At 44.4% G+C, this 20,895-nt stretch overlaps 1 protein-coding gene across 1 annotated transcript in view; it reads left to right on the forward strand.

The window, feature by feature from the left end:
• The window catches only part of LOC106646919 (uncharacterized), a 56,432-nt gene that overhangs the window by 24,564 nt on the left and 10,973 nt on the right, over positions 1-20,895 (forward strand). Inside the window, exon 3 of the mRNA XM_089591167.1 lies at positions 2,226-2,434. Within this exon, the coding sequence (XP_089447293.1) occupies positions 2,226-2,434 (209 nt within the window). The remainder of the gene's footprint in view (positions 1-2,225; positions 2,435-20,895) is intronic.

The raw sequence follows: 20,895 nt of genomic DNA on the forward strand, positions 1-20,895 counted from the left end.
TTGATTGCATCAGGGCGAGATAAAAAAATATCGTAAAAATTACAATCGGTGTATGTATATATTTTACGACTGGGATAAACCTCTCTGCCCCTATCGTACCTATAATATTTGTCCTTGCAAATATAAAAAAAAAAAAAAAAAAAAAAAAAAAAACGAACGAAAGCATTTTCTCACGCTTGGGCGCGCAAACCAAAATATTATCAATGACCGAGTCGCGTCGTGTGTGCTTTGCATGAACATTTTAACACCCACGTACGGAGTGGAAGAAAAAAAAAAAAAAAAAAAAAAAAAAAAGAGTCAACCTTGGCCACTCGGTCATAATCTGCACGGACCCGAGCGCTGAAAACGTCAAGCAAACACAATTATTCAAAGTTCATTAAGCCTCTCGCGTATAATTAACGAGACAATCAAAACGGCGCGTGGGGCGCGCGGGAAACAAATTTGTTTCGAAAGCTCGGGTAAATTGGACAAACGGGATTTATCGGCGTCAAAGAGCTGCAAGTTGTCAACGATGATTAGACTCGTCTACGTATACCTGCATCATCATACCACACGGATACATGGTCCTTCGCTGCAACATCGGGATACATCATAATATTCACGGTTTGCGAATAGTTTCGGCGCGGGTATGACATGTACTTGGTGCTGGGGAACCACTATGCCAAAGTGCTCTGTGCGCGGGCGCAATCTACTTGCAGGTGAATCGCCGAATGAATATTCAATTTTACGGCGCGTCGCGCTTTTTATGAATGAAGCGTGTGCACGAAAAAACATGACACGCCACTGTGATACATGTGGGTATCCTGTACCTACCGAGGCTTCCGGGAGCACCTTTGCGCTACAGCTGCCCTGGCGAGGGCTCCCTTTTTGCCAAATGACACACATAATATATGCACACATACGCTTGCGTACACGAAGTATTTCGAGAATTGGGCTATCAACAGCTGTCAAATATCTGCATGTAGCAGCAACAACAGTGGTGTATGGTGCTTGATTCAAAAAGTGCGAGAGAGCCGAGCGTTGTACTTTTTGGTGGGAAATTCAGTGGGTTTTATTATTCATTAAGCACACAATCAACGTTTAAGAGCCCCAACAATTTGGTTAGGTGTAAAACTAATTAATTCCAAAGAGTGGGTGAATCGGAGTAAATTGAAACAATACGTGGTGAACAAAGTAACGAGATGTAGTTGAAAGTTTAATTTTCCCCGTAGAAAATTAAACATAAATAAAACATCATCTTGGAGAGCTTGGATTTATAATTAAAATCATATGTACACCGTAGCAACGCTATACATGTGTACATATAATATATACGTATAGGAATTTTATTTCTCTCTCGCGTGTAATCATCGTAAGTGATGTGTGCAGTATAATATTGTATACAATGCCTATGTATACAGGTTGTACGCACAGGCGCACTGGTAATGATGAATAGCAGTGTTATTACACTTTCTCTTTTATATACACACACCGGAAACGGACAGATGTGGAGAGCGAGAATATGGGTGGAGGGGGAGGGGGTTGAAGATGAGAAGTATAGAGAACAGCGGACACGGATCATGAAAATTTCCATCGGCATCCTACTGTTTTTAATTTCCGTGAAAAATTACACGCGGCATTATCGATTGCCATCGCACAATTGTACGCACGAGCCACTCAGTTTTTACTCAAGGATCACCCGAAAGTTTATACAAAACATATTTTTTACACCTTAGAAATGACGATTTTCATATATTTTAAGGGTGTTTTTAGGATTTAATTTCCAATATTGGTGGTGTTTCGATATTTTTGTCCCTCCCGTATTTATTAGGCAAATGTTCTTGGAGACTTTTTTTTTCTCATAAATGTATTAAACAATACGAATAACCTAAACTAGTAATTGTAAGCCTAAAATAAATTCCAAAACACTTTCACCACTTTGGTTACTCCGGTATTCAAAGTAAAACCTTTCCAATACCATACATGTACTCACGTACAGTTTAAAGATAGAAAGTCCCAGAGTGCCCCAAAAAAGTATCACGCCTATTTCACGTTCACAAATTTTCTCAGCTACGTGAAAGAGAGAAAAAAAAATCCTCGTCCCGGAAGCCCATTTCTATCTCAAGCAACGTACTTTATGATCCTCAAACACTGATATGACAAAAAAAAAAATTCTGGCAGGTAAAAATTGAAAAAATAATAACAGACTAATGTTGTATGTGTGTTTTCTGGTCTATGAATTCCAGCAGGACGGCGGCCCAGGCATGGCGACGAGCATACAACAGTGCGCGGGCTGCGGCAACCGAATAGTCGACAGATGGCTCCTGCACGCGCTCGAGCGCTACTGGCACAACAATTGTCTCAAGTGCACGTCTTGCGGCACGGCCCTCGCGGAGATCGGGCCCTCGTGCTACAGCAGGGGCAACATGATACTATGCAAAAACGACTACACGAGGTAAGGACACATATTACTTACATACCTACATTATACACCGAGCCACATACAACCGTATATATATGTTTGCGGGGACTAGCTGCTACAGCCCCCCCCCTTATACCATCCATCGCTCTATTGTACCCCATCCCGTGATGCCCTTGAGGCTTTTGAACGTAGGCCGGAAACACACTCACACGCTCGACGCTTGACAGCTGACGGACGAAATTAATTACGATAAGACGAGAATTAATTTTCGGCCCAGAGCAAAGGCGAGCCGACGCAACGCCACAAAAAAGAACAAGGGGGGGAGACGAGAAGCCGTGCATGCAAGTATAAGAGAGAGAGATGAGATCGGCGATAGCGCGAGCTCGGCGGCGCGATAAAAATTCCGCGGTGGTTTCGGCGCCCCGCACGTGTCCTGACTGCGTATCATTATTATTATCATTGTACCCTCTCTTTTCGCTCCGAGGGTAAATTGCCGCGCAATCACGGCTGCGTCAACGCCGTCGTCGTCGTCGTCTCCTATACACACACGTGCGTATACGACATATCCACCGCATCTGCGTCACGTGTGTATACACGGGCGGAGGACAATGTTGGCGTTTATATGGTCGGCGAATCAAACGGAGGAAAAATAAAACTCGTGTGTGTATGGAGAGGGGATCTCTCGCGGTCGTCCTCGTCGGGGCTAATCGGAGGGGCGAGCGTTCCAAATTTAGAGGCCTACACACCACCGCCTAATGAGAAACAGACCCAGACCGTCTCTTGTCCCGTTGCTCTCTGTGTATGGGCCCGGAATAGATTTCTATACGACTATATATATATATATTCCCAAGTCGGCTCCCAGCTCTGCCCACTTTCTTTCGAAATAGACGTACATGCACCAAGGGTACCTTTTATTAGCGCTCGATAATTGCCTACATCACTGATCATCTTCCCGTGTGTACTTTTGTAATTGTCGTATTATCATGCATATATGCATCATGTGGTGCAGAAGCTCTCTGCATGTAGATGTATGTGTATTACGAGACACACAGCAGCCAAGCAAAAGAGGTCAATTCCTCCATGAAGGAGGAGCGATGAGGATGAGGCTCAAGGTGGGGAGGTCCGTCCTAATCTGTTGGCAGAGCAGCTCCGATTTAGCCGAGAAGAGCGTGCCCGGCCAGTATCAATATTTGAGTGCCCCCATACCTCCGGTCCCTCTCCTGCTCATCCTCCTCGCAGAGGGTAGTTAGCGACGCGTAAGGGATGGGGTGTAATGTATATTCGACTCGCGAGATGTACATGCACGCGCTGGTCGTGCAAAGTAATGTCGATCCTGCGCGAAAAAGTCCAAGCAAGGCAACGTCGCACGCACGACTGAGTTGATTAAAAAAAAAAAAAAAAAAAAAAATTGAGCCGGGACATAACGCGGGGTAATAGACTGTGTACGTATAGTCAAGGGCTGCAGGTACAGCAGGATATACATGGAGGGAGAAAAAAAAGCGAGCTATGTATAGGGAGAGAGAGCTGCGTGGCATCGGGCATAGGATAAAAGTGGTGGAGCAACGCAAGAGTTAGAAGAGGGTAGAGGAGGAGCAGCGGGAGGGGGGGAGATGGTTCGTTTCTTTCGGATTCAAGGAATGTTTCAATCAGTTTGATTGAAGGGCTGAACCTGCACGGCAAGAGGGTAAACTCGATTTACAGGCGTGTGTAGGTTCGCCGTGGAGGGGCAGGGGAGGTGGGGGTGACGCGGCGCACGCGGCTATAGAGGGAAAGAGCGAGAGGTGATGAGGTGGGGTGAGGAGGGCTGTCGGTGCTGCGGTGGACTGGAAGCCGAGGGTTGGGGTGCCACAATCACCGGGATGCGTCCAATCACCCCCCACTAAAGTTGCCTTTCCGTCTCTCTGCGCGAAAAGGAGGGAACCTAGCTCCTCCATACAGGTATAGAGAGTGGGTCTGTGTGCTCCTCCTCTCTGATGCCGGCTTCCACGTATTGGTGGTATATACGTATATATATATTATATTATACATATATACGTTTACCACCACTATTACCCACCACCACCATCACGTCCTCGCTCGTTCGCTCGCTTGCGCGCGCGTGATCCTGCTTTGGCCTAGATGTGCAATCAGACCGATTCGGCTGCTCCCCTACCCTCCCCCCAGATCAAGCCCCAAAGACTCCTCTCTCTCTCTCTCTCTCCTGGCCGAATACCAAATTCCAGCAATTTGGTAGGTGGGTACTTTGTTGAATCAACATGATTGGGCTTGACGGCGGAGGAGAGCAACGAGAGACGTATACAGATGACGCGTCGCAGCAGCCCTTGCCATCACCAGCGAGTCTCATCTCTGAGACAATACGCCCTGTTTTTCCGATTCCTCGCACGCGGGGAGAGGCGCGAAATTTTCATGGGCGCGTTGGGCTATCATTTTCTCTTTACTCTCCCTCTTCCCATACCCTTTTCTTCGTCAAATAAAAAGATGATTATCCTCCGTTTAAGGGCTCGTGACATCGATACATCGATGTATAATGTATAGGTAGGCGTTTAATGGCAAAAGTTTTTTTTTTTTTCCCTCCGCGGAAGGGTAGTATATGAATGCATGAATATCATCATCACCGGGATCTGCATCCATTTATGTGCAAGTGAAAAAAGGCCGATGACGAGCACTGCAAAGGTAGTTTACGAAGGCGCACAAAGCCAACTTGGCTTCTTCCTTGGGGTGCGAGGAGAGCTATATATATATGCACACCGGTGCAAGCAGGGAAGATTGAAAGACTGCACGTACCAGGTAAAACTGAAGAGAGAAAGTCGTTGGAGGGGCGAGAGGGTAGTGTATGTAGGTGAGTTGGAAAGGGAAGTAGGCTGCGGCGCATACATACACGTGTACCTATATACGTATACATATAGGGTGGTAGAAAAGACGCCGAGGGTGGTATAGCTGCGATGGCGATAAGGGGGTTCATTAGAGGCAGTTTATTACTGCCTTTGAAGTCTCTCTCTCTCGCGTGTTGCCGTTAAGTCGCTCGATATCCTCGTAATATCTCGCTCTAATCTCGCGAGGAGAAGTTAATTGCTACCGCCCGCCCGCCATCACCTTGCCCTCCTGTTCGTATGTATACACACACATACGTGTACTTACTCTGACTGTACGTGCAACTGGTCTATACCTATATACACGTATATTTGGTACAACCTATACTCTTTATATTACTCTCGGGCCGTTTCGTTTATTTCGCGCGCGCGCGTCGCCCTTTGCAATTAAGACCTGGCCACCTACATGTATACGCGTACACTTCCTTTTTTTTCTCTCTCTCATTCAATTTCCAACCCCTAGCACCACACTCTCTGTTCCCGGTTATTGCCGTCGCGGCGCAATAACACAAGCTTCTTTGCCTTTCCTTATTCTTCTTTTTGCTCGGATTATTTTTGGGAACAAAAACAAATCGGCGATCGAGAAACGGGAAGTCAGAGCACCTAAGCGACGAAAACGCGTCGAAGGGTGTGCGCTTTCACATCGACCCCTCGTTGTTGTCCCGTTGTTCGCTACATGTAATTGCCGCGTTGATGGAATTTCAAAAAAATCTGGCTCTCGGGTATTCGTTGAACTATTTTTCCAAAACGAGTTGGCACTTAAAGACGAACATTTTATTATTATTATGTAATTAAAAATTTAGTATTATTGTGTACTTTAAAAATCAAAGAAATTAGTCAAACCAATATGTATACTGTGTAAATCAATATAACGTGACGTGGAACAGTGGAACGATAAGGGGGCGTAACGTGTACAGGAAAAAAAAAGATCGTTTACCCCCTTGACCCTTTGCTTTTTAAATGCCTCAGTCGTTCCTGTTCCCATCCGCCAATCCGAAAAATCTGCGTACGGGTAATTATTACCTCCTCTCGTTCGAGCCTTCCCCGAGGGAGGTTTATCTCAGCGACGGGCGATTGGAAAATTTTCCACGCCATCGAGGCCGAAAAAAAAATAATCCGAAGACGCGTTTGACTTCGAGCGGCTCGACGAGTGTGTAAAACTTTACGGCTCGACCGAATGGCCCTCCATATGTGGGTAATATATATATGTTTGTGTTGTATTATATATATAGTACACACTTTACGGCATGAAATTCATTAAATTTATCTGAAATCGTTTTACGCGCGTGCTCTTTTGGATTTAATCATCGGAGGCGCGGGTACGCGTAAAACTGCCCGTAAACGCGAAGACCGAGCGGTTGTATATTATTTATTAATTGGTCGGATCGCGTTGGATTATTCGCTCGTACTCCAAGAGTAGGTTTTCGGATTTTCGTTTCCGAGAGGATTTTTTTTTTTTTTTTACGATGTGGTGTCGACGTTTTATTAACAACGTGGGCATGGGGAGACGATTTCGTTCAATCGTCAACTCGATTGGCTCGATAAAAAAAAAAAAAAAAAAAAAAAGTAAATAATACACCAAAGCACAAAAGGCTGAAAAGTTGGTTAAAGAGGCGAAATAGAGCGTACGGCAAGTTTGGCGAGGTAATGGCAGAAATCGGCGCGCTAAACACATACGGATGAAAAAAAAAAAAAAAAAAAAAAAAGAGAAAGGCCTCGTAGTCGTCGTCTGAAACACTTGTATTTTTCAATGGCTCTGGTTGCACCGTCGGAGCGAGTGAGATTAAGAATGCGCGAGAGAGCAGAAGAGGGTTAAGCTCTCGCGGAGGGATGCGGCAAAGAAAGAGAGGAAGAAAAGAGCACCGGAGCGAGCAAAAGAGAGGGAGAGATAACGAGGCACTTAACAGAGAGTCAATGTGGTACTTTTATCATTGGCTCGATCGGGAGTGAGCTCAACTTCGCTAATTGAGAAAAAAATAGAGGCAGGGCTTAACAGCTCGAGCTAGATTCTTGTCAGTGTCGATCCCTCGTGCTCTTAAAAACGCCTTCGGTGCCCCGCGACGACGCTTCGTTTGCGCCACCATTTCCCTCCATTACCGATCCGTCCTCTCTATACGTATACATATAAGTACACAGTCCCCGCAGCTTACCGCCCAATCGCATTATCAGCCCGGCAGAGAGCTCGATTACACGGTAATGCGACTAGAGCCGTTCCTCCTCCTCAGCTGTGCACTCTCTGCCATGTGTGTGTGTGCCGCTAATCTCTCTCGCTCCCTCTCTCGTTTTGCTCTCAAAATTTTTCCGTACCCTCATCCTCGTCTAGAGAGCCAATACTGTCACGCTCCTTTCAGCCCCTCTCCGATGATGCTGCGATACGAGTTGGAGGGGAAAACTCTTTCCGTAAAAAGTCAAACCGATTGCGCTCTTGCACCGCTTTTATCACGTGTACGTGGAAGCTTTGAAAAACAAACGCAAGTAGCCAATTTTCCTTGACTCCCAGGTCAGGTATTATTATACTATAGTGCAAGGTATGCACCTCGTTTCTGTACGAGCTAGCTGTCGCGGTCGAAGTTTATGGAAAAACGTGTGACAAAACGATGACGAGAGGAAAAAAAAAGTCGCTACAAGGCAAACACACGCCACGTTGGCCAAAATTAATTCCGCGACTGTGTGCCCGTGGGTTGGGAGCGTATTTAATGCTTCGTCCTTTCTTTTTGCCGATGGATAAATTTTCTCGCCGCTCGTCCCTTTAATTTTTCACGGGTAAAGCTCGACCGGGGTGACGGTGGGAAAAAACGAGGAGGAGGAAGCCCAGCAGCGGGCGTATGTCATTTGCTTGTAAAAATATACACCGGCGCCTAACGGCAATTTGCGAAAAAAGGTACACATACGCACGCCAGCGCGAATTAACCATCTCCCTCCCTACACGCTGTATAGTGACCACCGGCTCTCTTAATCCGCGCAGCGGCGATACGTCTCCTCCCCCTTTTTCACACGTACGTAACGTACCCTCCTCGTCTCATTTTTTTTTTCTTTTTTTTCCCTCCATTTCGCTTGTCTCGTCCGCTGATGGGGGCGATGAAAAATTTTTTCGCGCCATGCATATTTAAAGCCAACGGCGGAGGCTTGATAATTGCCCAGCGCCCGCGGATTCGGTCATTAGTAGCGCCCAGACCCGGGGCCTGGAAAAATGTTCTTATATTTGCTCCCCTCGCCCTTACTCTGCCTTGGACATTAAACTTATCCTAATTGATTGCTCGCGCGCTGGTCAAAAATTGTTTGGAAAAATCCCAACTCGTGAAATATTTCTGCGCTGTTCTGTGTGTGTGGTTGAGAAAATTCTTTCTCGTTCTTTTTCCTCGGGCGGGCACGTGAGCACGAAAAAATGTGAACTATTAGTTTATTTGGTCGCGCGTGCTCCTCGGTTCTCTCTGCTGCAGAATTTTGTCAATATTGACCAGACGGTCGAGGGCGCGGGGGTTGGGGGAGGTAATGCTCGTTGGAAAATTTGGCCATCCGGGAATGCCTCGTTAGTTGGGCCGAGGCGCAAATATTTATTTGTTTATTTATTCGTTTGTCACTTGTCCGTGAGAGTGCGGGTGTCCCAACCGAGTCATTACCGGCGGGGCTTATGGAGTGTGAAAAACAACAAAAGTGGAAAATTATTTTATTGAGCATCGGATTTTTCACGCGCAACCGTACTTTTTTCAATTATTCCAGACATCCGATATTCGCGCGCTCGGTCAAATAAAATATCGAGCACGAGGAGAGCGTTTGTTATAGCGTCAGGAAAAAAAGGCTCAAATTACACGGGTATGTTCAAAGGATTTGTTTTATACGAATTTTTTTTTTTTTTTTTTTTTTTTTTTGTTCCTTATTCGCTAGCCACATATCCGAATTCAATTTTCCACACACGCGTTGCAATATGATGACTTGCGGATTTTTAGGTTTTTTTTTTTTCATCCATTTCGTTTCCATCGGTGAAAAATCGAAATATTCACAATAAACGCGCCCGGCAGTGGAGGGCAAAGGGCAATTTAACCCGAGCGCGGTTTGATCCGCGGAAGGAAAAATTTTTATTGCCGAATCCAGGGTAGACTCCGTGTTCCGCGCGTATTGGAATTAAAAAAGCACTCACGTGCGAAAGGGAGCCGTTGGTATATGAAACACGCGTATCGGCATTTACTGGGGTGATGGCAGCACGAGGAGAAAGAACCAGGGTTTAAGAAGAAGAGAAGGAAAAAAAAAAAAAAGGATCCTTGAGAGCCGGAGGGAGGAGGGGCAACAGTGACAGCTGAGACACGGGCTGCAGAAATAATTTCATTTGACGGCTGCGAACGGCATAGCAAGTGACTGTACGTATATGTGTATCGTGACGGGGAGAGAGGGAGCGAGAGCCTTTCGGGATGTTCCGACAAACCTAATGGCCGCGATCAGACGTCGCTTATGTGCGCCTAATATATCGAATTATGTGCCGGCGTGCCTCGAATGACGAGACATTATAATATATACTAGCGCACAGTGTACGGGGCTATATACGCCTGCACTCTTTTCTTTTTACTCGTTAGACACCTACTTATCCTATATTTGCTTCTTAGTTCCCGCGGATTTTGACGTATACGTACGAGGAGTAGGAGGTGGAATCTCGTACATGTGTATAGCACAGGGGAAAAAAAGAGAGAGAGAGAAAACATTCCTAACGGTTAGCACACGCGCGTAGTGGCCGACGTTTCACGAGTTGAAGCTAAAATTCCGTGGTAGCTGTACGTATATACTGTATAACAGTATTGGGAGTTGAATTTAAAATTTCACCGCTCAAGATGTGAATAGGAATGTTTGACTACTCACGCGGGCTAGGTACGTGTGTTCAATCTCCTTATCTATGTTTCTGCGTATGGTTTAAGGTATACATGCATCGTGTGCCTCTGTAAGGTAATTACAATACGTAGAGTGGAAAATTTTCCAACGAAACGAAATAAATTTATTCCGATGGCCATCTTTGGCTTTTAACGGGTTGCTCATAGAGTTCAATACTGTGGTTATTCAAAGCGTGTTATTCAAATTCCGATGAGCATTTACAAGAAAAAGGCTGCGTTTGAAAAACTTTATTGAAAGACTGAGGGGAAAAAGAAATTATTCAAATCTACCGTTTAGGGACTTTTTACTTTGGGAAACCTAATTTTGACGAATTAATTGCTGGGCAAGTAATAGAAACCCCACATGCAGTAAAAATCACGGTACTTATTACTTTTTTAAACAGTATAATATAGTTGATAAATAGTAAAAAGTCTCTACACGACAAAGTAGCACCAGATTACTGTTCAAGCACAGTAATATTTATAATTTTGTTTATTCTCAGTAAACGTACAATTCATACATTTGACAGTATCGAGGACAGTGTTATTGACTAGTGTTATTGGAGATTCTAGTAAAAAAAAAAAAAATCATTATTTTTTTGATGTATCAAGCTGTAGAGCGAAGATAAAAAAAAAAAAAAAAAAAAAAAAATTATCTACCAACACTCATGATTTAACGAACACTTGGATGAACAGTGAAAATCTAATCACCTTTGTGTATCCAGCCGATGCAGTATATTGTAATACGCGTAACATAGTCGAGTTCCTTAGCAAGTCGGTGGTACTATATACATACACTTGACGACAACGACGACGATGACGTTATAACACACGCGCACAGCGAGAGCTCAAGCGCTGGGTTGATAGGGGGGAGCGCATGAATTATGTAATAAATTAGCAAATCAGAGACATTCGTCGTGATTAATGTCTGAATATTCCAGCCGTCATTCAGAAATACCCCTCTCCTCTTCGCTCCATCCCGCACGTTCTCCCATTGCCGCTTCGTTCTCGCTATATTTTGCTCAACTCCCCTCCCACCCACCCACGTTGAACTAAACGACCTTACTAACGATGCGCATTGTACGTGTACGTAGGTATGGGTGTATATGTATGTACAGATGGGTTCGTCTCAATCCTGGGAATTTCGAATGAGCTCTCGGGGTCAGCTTAAATTTCCACTCGGAGCGACCGATGAAGAAAACAATAAAGTGCCTATCTCCAATTAATAGCCAATGAAAAAAACGAGAAACCCTCGTCGTTGACGCAAAGTGTTGCTAAAAACACCGAGAGGAAAAAATACGAGGGGAGGGGTAATCCAATTGGAATCGTTTGTTCTCCGCGAAACTCGCTCTCTCTCTCTCGGTTGGGTATACATTTTTCTTATTCCGCGTTTGATGCACCCACTTTTTATTTAATATCGCGCCCCCCCCCCCACCTTCATCTACCCTCTTTTTAATCAGACGCGCCGTTTATTTACTTTCGCCTTCAAAGCTCTCCTCCTCTCGCGTGCGCGTCTTTTCTGCACCCCCCTCTCTCGTCCCGTATACTTAATTAGGCACTCCTGATGGCGCAGAGACGGCGAGCTTGTACTATACGTTACAAGTACGTAGGAGCTCATTATCTTTCTCTCGCGGGTATACATATTTATTGTTTACTCGGGGTGTGCATTATTTTTTTTGGTCATTTTATTAACAAAACGAGCGACATACCTAAGGGGACTTTGTACTATCAAACGCGGCGAAGCCTTAATTTTCTAAAGGAATATATAAATACACGGCTCGCGACAAAGAGGGCTTAATTTTTATCCGAGCCCGATCTCTCCTTCCGGACGGACAGACGCGAGTGCCATAAATTTCCGAGGGCGAATTAACGCAACGCCAACTGAAATAAAAACTGGAAGGGTATACATGTATATATGTATATACGTTGGAAGGGGGGGGGGAGAGAGAGAGAGAAAAAAACCCCCAGATTTCGGCCTCGCGCCTAACGATCCATGAAAATGTCAATCAAGCCCACGACAATAGGCCCGAATCAAGGCCTAAGGCCTGAATGGAGGCTTGCACGCGCCGCAGTATGGTTTACTAATGGACAAACTCGTTTCCCCCCCCCCTTCGTCCTCTATACTCACACTTGCTCGCTCGTTCTCTCTATAAATCCTTTTTTTTTTTTCCGCCACTGCACGCAGGTATATAGCTCCACACGGACGAAATTGCGCGCGCGGATCGATAGAGTCGCATGTTACGGGTTGTCTGAGGCTCTCCTCCTCCATGCTCGCTTCCTAGCCTCCAAACGAGAAATGCGTCTCATTAACAGCTTAATTAATAATCCAATTAAGCGAGAGGCAATATATACCTATCGATCCGCCAGCAGTCAAGTTGAAGCGTCATATATAGGATGGAGTACGACTGCTTCTTCGATATTTTCCCCAGCAAAACGCGGGACAACAGTACATGTACGTATAGGTACGGGCGAATGAGCTACTCTCCCGGCGGATTATTGATTTTATTTCGACGATACGCGTTTGTCCTCGCGTAATTATGATCATACCCTTGCTCTGTACTGTATTTATGTACTGTATTTTTTTTTTTTTTTTTTTTTTTTTTTTTCGTTCTTTTCTTCGTTGCCGTACATCAGCGTTCGTTAAACGCGCGACACGACTCGCCTCTACGTATATATATATACATACATACGTATATAAACACACCCAGCCGCCGCTGGCTCGATTTAACAAGCGTTTATTAAGAACGAACAGCCACACGTACGTATACATACACGCGGGCTTACAACTAACGTAACGAGACGCTAATTGAGCAAGAGATGGCAAAATGAAGCAAGAGCGCGGAGCGAGTGGGACTCTCGGCGTTGCGGGATGAGAGAGAGAGAGAGGGTGGGAGGGGGGAGGCGAGAAGAAAAAGTACAAACGGCGACCTTCGTGTCGTCTTTATTAACAATAATTGCGAAAAATGCCTCGATGATAATGTTTGATGAGTACCTACTATAATATTACCTGTACTTAATTGTTGGACTTTTTAGGAGTATAGCTCAAAAAGGCTGTTGTTGTTGTTGTTGTTGTCGTTATCAGTTTCGTAACGCAATCGTCAAGTGAGCATTCAATCGCGCACTTGGTTGTTATTAACCAATGGCAATAAAATTAGTCCATTACAAGCCCACGCACGCATTTATATATATGTAAAAACTCGAGCCAATCACTCGGGAATAAATTCTCGTTAAGCAACCCTCGGCCCTCCCGGTGCATGTGTACAGGTACCCCGGGGGTCTAAAATTACAAATTCCAAAGAGAGAAAGCCGAACACCAACGATTCATTGTTACACACACACACATGGAACGGTGAGGCAGAGAGACGTCGCCGTTCGCAAGAGCGCGAGATAATCGCCCGGAGCGCTGATTGACTCCATATATATCTACATGCGCATATACACATATACCTACGTCTTTGCGAACCAGTTTTTCTCTCTCTCAGCCTATATGGCTATTATTGTATACACGTACATGTACCCACGTGATGCTGTTCGTGTGTACGGGCGAGCACTGTAGAGTATACGTGGTGCAATGGCGGTAAACAGGGAATATGCTCTCCAGCATGCAGATTGCTCTTCGCCTCCCAAAGACTTTGTCCTTCGGATTGATCGGCCCATTACCTAACGTCGCCTCTCCAAACCCACGTGCCGTCCTTCCATTCGATCTTCCATTGCTTCTTATTGCCGATGATGATTGAGACCCGCCAAGCTTTCGAGTTCAATTATATTACTAGTGACACCTCGCGTTGATCGTCGACATAAAATTGTTGGTCGGTCGAATATAAAAACGTGCGTCAAGAATGAAAAAAAAAAAAGAAGAGAGACGCGGTTTATAGCCAGAAGGAGAAAGGGAATAAATCAGCATGCAAAGTGTGCGTGGGGAAGGGGGGAGCCCTGCGATCCCGACGGGCAGGCTGATGACACCAAATTACCTCTCCCCCCCCCCCCTCCGAAATTGGATTTTCATTTAACGTCCGCGAGCCGAATGTATTCAAATTAACCGTATACGGGGTAGGGGATAACGAGATAAAGAGAGTTCCCTCCGCGTACCCTCATACACACACATGCACGGGGTGGAGGGGGATTACATAAATTTTAGGTACTTTTATTTGGCAAAGACGATTACGGGGACGATGGCTATAGCCGGCACCACTTCTCCTCCTACTCCTTTTGTTATACACTCAAGAGCCGAAAAAAGATCAAGTTTGGCTTACCCGGGGGACGTTTGTCACGTGTCGTTTTTACCTGCCGAATCAATTTGCCAGAGAGAGACCCAAGTATCGAGTTGTACGACACGCTTGGAGACTCATCGTCCCGCAAATAAATATGTCCCTGTATGCGTGTGGTTGTTGTTCTTTACTGGGAAAGCGAGGGTGCATAAAAATGAAAGTAAGAAAGTGCTGTACTCAAGCAGGGGGGAGAAAAAGGTTTTTTCATCAGGCCGCAATCATTATATACCCCAGAAGTCCCTTTTTTTCTTCTTCTTTGCGTTGGCTCGCACGTAAGTACCATCACCGCTCGTTGGAAAATTAAAAGAAGTCAAACACCTGATTTCTCCCTCTGCAGTAGTCGAGATAGCGCCCGAGCTTTCCGCTAATGAGGGGATGAACGCACGCGCGATAAGGACCTCTCTCTCTCTCTCTCTCTCTGCACCCATTACCACCAGCCATGCATCGGACTATTTGGCCAAACGCACGTTTCAACGGTGTTTGCTCGGACACATCAGGTCACGGGAGGGGTGGGGGGTGGTTAACGTTAGCAACGCACGATTAAGCCCTCGCGCATCGTTAAAAAGGATCGGGAGGGATTGCACGTATTTGTAAAGGTATATATATATATATATTTATATATATATATATATATATATATATATATATATATATATATATATATATATATATATAAACGTGCGGAGCAATTAGTTGTGTCGTTCGTCGCTCGATTTGCCGTGTATTATAATAATGTATGGGTACGCGTCCGTGGGTAATTCATTATATGCCTATATACGAGCTCTCTTCGGTGCCAATTAATTCGGCTCACATAGACGCTGTGTAAATACAATATGTATGTATACAAATACAAAATACCCATTAAGCCACCCAGACACGTTTTTTTTTGTTTACATTGGTTTGATCCGTATCGTGAGTTTTTTTATCGAGTTTATAATATACCCACACCCGAGATTAATAGTTAATGAGGGTAAAATGCCCGATTAATCACGAAATCATATAATATATTATTTTATCAGCTTTGTTACATGTATATACGTATGCTTGATTGATAATATGTTACATTAGCACTCTTATTGTATAATCGCGTATAGATTCTCTTCTGTCTGTTTTTTTCGTCTTAATTCTGCGGAGGAGTAAGAAAATGACACCGATTTGAGAACTGATGATGCGGGACTGTAGGTAAACACTGTATGGTTTGATTTTTTATTTTATTCGATCGGGCTTACGTATCGATGAATCGGTCCAACGAACAATAAATATTGTAATGAGCGTCGACTTCGAAAAGAGAAAAAAGTTTTACCCGCAAAAGTAAGGGGCATTTACACTTTGGGAAAGACGCGCGTATAAAAAAAAATGTAAATGCAAAATTTCGCTAAAGAGCGGAAAAACAGCCCATAATATGTATATATACATATATTCCGACCCGGACGAAATGAGCATGCAGCAGCGGTACATTATATAGCGGCGGGGGAGGGAGAAGAGAGCGCGAGAGTCAAAGAAGCGTGTACGCGCGTAAAATAAGAGGAGGACGACATAGCCGGGGCTCTGCGAATTGTAATTTTGTTGTGAGATCATTATAAAATACATAATGCTCCCTCCGCTGGTAGTGTACGTATGTACCAGAGAAAACGAGAGAAAATGTCAGTGGCACGCTGGCTGTATAGGCACACGTATACACCCTCTTTTTCCTTCCCCTATATGTACATATATACATATATACATACACACGCGTGTAGCGAAGAGACTGCCGAGAAAGAGAGAAACGCCCGCGAAGAAGAAGAAGGGGTAGGAGGAGGTGGCGTCTCGTTAAAAGTTTTCTAGCGACGCGTATAATTTTCAACAGTCCGCGGCGCGTTGCACGGACACGTCGTCATTAAAATTATTAAAACCGAGCCACCACCACCCCCCCCCTCCCCGTTTTTTCTACCCCTTCGCTCCGCGCAAGAATCATTTCTTCCTCTCTTTTTCTTCTTCCCCCCCCCTTCTACCGCGTATACTTATACGTATGGCTTTTCCGACCCCTTTGACGCAACCCAAGCCCCGTTGTAGGTTATACACGCACGCAACTACAGAGAGTTTCATTTGCACGCCCGGTGCCCTCGCGCGCGCGAGTCCGCAACAATAACAAGAGAGCGTTTTCACGCGACCGCTTAACCAAGCGCCGCTGATGAGGTCAGAGCGGAGAATCTCACTCCTCTCTCTCTCTCTCGACACCTCGTTATAATTTATTACGCGTCTTGCATGCCTATATGCGCGTGCATACTTGTATACGTGTCGTATATGTATATGTATACGTCTCTTCCGTCATGCCCATCTTATTCCATATAGGTGTGTATATATTATATTGTGTCGTGCTTCGTTTCTCTCGCTCTCATTTGCGTGTACGTGAACGTGTAAATCAAAGGAAAGCTGCTGCTTACTTATATATATCCTCCGTTGCGAGGAGAAAAGTGTGCCAAGCCCTCTGATATTGTAACGCGCTTAATCCGTACTTATTAACATTCGTTTAGCGACCGGTAAAATGGCAGTCAAGACGAGCCGACTCGTTTGACCTGACCTGCAATACGTGTCTTACCTTCATAAGTTGTTTTATTTTTTATTTTTAAGGACCTTCCCCTAAGGGAGTTCAAAATACAATTTTTGCAAAACCTTTTAGTCAATAGTAAGTTGTAAGGAATATTGTAACCACTTGACGTGGTATTTAAACGCCGAGAGCTGGAATTAGGTGATACAAACAACAGAGCCTCTGATGGATGTACAGAATTATTATGTCAGAAAAAGTGTCAATTAGGAGTGGTGTTATACGGTTGTGCACAAAACTAATGAAATCAACCGGTAAACTTTATTTTTAATATCTTGATGCGTGCACGCAGAGGCTGAGCCATCAGTTTCGCCGGGAACGACCCATATATTGTATCCCGCGCAAGAAAATCGCCCAATGACGCGGCAGAGTGAAAGCACTCGAGAACTTTGAACACGTGGAAAAAGGGGACCCCGAAAAAAGAGCGATGGCGCGGGGAGGGAGGCAAAGGGAAAAGAGAAAAACGCGTATAATATACAGTGGAGAGATAAAAGGCGGAGAGGCTCATCCACTTTGAAAGTTAGCAAAACTCCTTTTTGGGGATACGCGTGCAACTTGCATCGGCTCTCTATTCCTTTGCGCTCGTGCAAATATGCAAATATTGTATAGGTACTACCAAGAAAGTAAGAGGGAGATAATAATAATAATTTACACGGTTATTAGAAGAAAAGCGAGTGTCCACTCTCGGGGGAGAAAACTTGGGTAAAGGGAAACATCTGTTGTACACACAGGGTTATATATATATATTCCAACCGAGGTTCAAAGTATAGTTGGAAGAGAAGGCCTGCCGTTTGTACGACCATCGGTATACACGGATGTAAGGGAACGAAGCGGAAAACTCTTAGTTTTATTCACGGTAAAGAGAGAAAGACAAATGTACAGTCGACGAGGAGGAAAGAATCTGCCGTCCAATGTTTAAGTATAAGGCGAGTTGGAGCCAAACAGAGAGAGGGTACTCGTCTTGTACCTGTATTAGGTAAACACGTTTAAACGCTCGCGCTTATTATCATATAAATACAACTTGGACGCTCAATTTACCCGCCGTTATATATACTGTTCTGTCTATAATATATATGTATAATACCTATACCTCGGCACAGGTATGCACGAATATTACCAATAGCGTTGTGCTGCTGAGAAAAGTTTCTCTCTCTTGCAGTGTGCACGCGCATAATGATACCCATATATATATATATATGTGTATGTATAACGAAACACGCGAGTAAAAGCAAAAAGTTGTTATGAATGTTAGCTCGGCGTTTAGAAGGAAACTTTTGTTGTCCGTAATAAATCGGGGGCAAAGCCCCATCTCGACTTCTCTCGTATCCGCTGGCGCTTCTCTTTACCTACGATATTTATTCATTCCGCTAGCTTATACCCTCCGGATAATGCAATTTATACAATACAGAGGCCACGCGCAATTTTACAAAATCAATTATCCGAGCGAGCAAAAATTATCATATACCATATGTATACGGTGTAAGTGAGAAGCAGATAGCCCAGGGTGCTACATCGGTCGAGGGGTGTTATATTCTTACAACACATTGTAACTACGTGGGTAATAATTGATGGTTTGTTTTTATGTTTCGCGCGTTGCGGACAATAAAACACGGAGGGAAATCATTTCGATGTAGCCGTATCGTTGTTGTTGTTGTTGTTTTTTTTCTTCTTATGCGCAATAATGATTGCAGAGCTGTGTAATTACACACCGGGTGTATATACTTATTATAATGAAAACTTGGGAGTTTCTCTGTAATATTGCTTTATTTGCCCCCCTCCCCCTCCAATCGAAAAATCGCGAAATTGGATCTAGACGTTGTTGCGTTGCTCTCAATCTCGAGGAATCAAATTAAATTAACTTTAATTGCCGACAGCCACGCGAGGCTGCAATTTCAACGACGAAAACGTGATTTTTCTCCCCCCCCCCTCCGCGCGTCCCTACACCTCCGGAGGTTAATCGAAATATGGCCCGCTGTATACGCGGAGTCGGCTGCACTTGCACAACGACGGATCCATCCACCGGTGCTTGCTCCGTTGTTTCGCAAAAGAAAATGATACTCTCTCTCTCTCTCCCCCGTGGGCTCTCGAGAGTGCGGATTATCACGCAAGAGCCGTTGCAGTAGTTCGCGCAATTTTTCGTCCATACAACACAACCATGTGTATGTATATATATATTGGCAGCCTGCAAGCGAGAGAGCGACGTGACAATTAATGAGCCACAAATTCTAAAGCCACAAATTGATGGCTTGATAATGAAGGAAAAGCCGGTAGTAGCTGCGCTCTCGCAATCGTTTCGCAATTAACACCGTCTACAGGTATACATATACAAGGTGCATCTTCCTCGTGCCGAGAGTCTAATACAACTGCTGCTGTACGCGCACAATAGCCGGTTTCTCGGCTGTTTCGTGGAATTGTATATACGCTTGTATACGTATATATATATATCTTGTGTACCATTGTTACTCGCTATAGAGGGAAGGGGGGGGGGGTGGTGTAGGCTGCGTTTGAGAGAAATTTCAATTAAACACAATCATAAATACGTCATTTCAACTTTGGGTGTAAAGTGTTGATTGAATAGCGCTATAACGTTATTATACATACTTCATTCCAACAAAAGATTTCAATGAGACATTTTTTGCGAATAATTCTTTATTATTCGGAGTATGTGAAACATCTTCAAATGTTTGTAAAAAGTAAAATAATACATATTTATGTACAAAATGCCCTTTTTATTTGAAAGCAATAAAATTTGCTCGCAAACCTCACGTGAAACAATATACATTTTAATTTCATTGATGCGTACAATACTTTTTAAAAGTTTTCAAATACTGTTGTATATTTATATGCTTGAAATATTGTCCTCGCAAGGTGATGTGCTTCAATCGCTACACAAGAGCTGCAGTAAGATAAAAAAAAGAGAAAGGCCCCCTAAAAGACGAGCGCGAGGAAAGAAAAAAGAAAGAAAAAAAAAAAAAAAAATGCGCAAGACGATGTGAGGGCGACTGCCTGCAAAGTATCGCCGCATTAATTTTCTCCGCACCTACCATACACTCTGCTCGGGGGGTAATTCGACGCGAAATCCCAGAAACGGTTAACCCCATACACGCGCGTGCGAGAGAGAGAGAGGCTGGAGGTGGTCGTAACACGCGACAACTATACTCCGAGTCTCCTATATACACATTCACGAAATCGCAAACCGACCAATTAATTTGTCCTCGCGTGAGGCTGCGGATTAGCCTTCGTCCCATTTACACTTGTCCGTCGTTTTTTTTTTTTCCCACCCCTCGCTACGTATACGAAGTTTCACACGAGCGGGGTGTGGTTTCACCCTAACGAATGGATTCAATTACCCTTGTCGTAATAATTGAATCTCGGCGTTTTAACTCACACGTCCAATCAAGCGAAGTAAAAAAAAAAAAAAAAAAAAAAAAAGATTATTCTAAATAAAGTCAATTCGAGCAATTTATCGCAGAAGAAGAGGAAGAAACTGCATATTTCGCGCGTGACCGCGCGATAAGCTCATTAGGCACCGTAAAACGGCACCACCCACGCGTTTGGTAGGCGTTTGGATATTTTTCCCGATCGAACCGCCGAGAGCTTCTCTCGTCCCGCGTTCTAAAAAAAGGAGTGGTAAGGGAGGGGGGGGGGTATTGGTAATCGCTAAGCCGCGAGCGAGCGAGGCTCTATACCCAAACAAACCTCGATCAGTCACTGATTGTGTGCAGAGCCGGATTCTAATCAATCACATTCGATACGCTTAATTGGAGGGAAAATCCGACGCGCCGCCCCGTTCGCTGCTCTGTGCTCCTGCTTTTGTTGTTTCGTGTCCTGTATAATGTATATATATATGTATAGCCCTTGCACGTGTGAGCAGCACACGTATACATATATATATATTACATCGATACATCGTGGA

Source organism: Copidosoma floridanum, unplaced genomic scaffold (assembly GCF_036245765.1).
Source record: "Copidosoma floridanum isolate Cflo_tuat_1 unplaced genomic scaffold, Cflo_Japanese_pri ptg000013l, whole genome shotgun sequence".
Classification (NCBI taxonomy): domain Eukaryota; kingdom Metazoa; phylum Arthropoda; class Insecta; order Hymenoptera; family Encyrtidae; genus Copidosoma; species Copidosoma floridanum.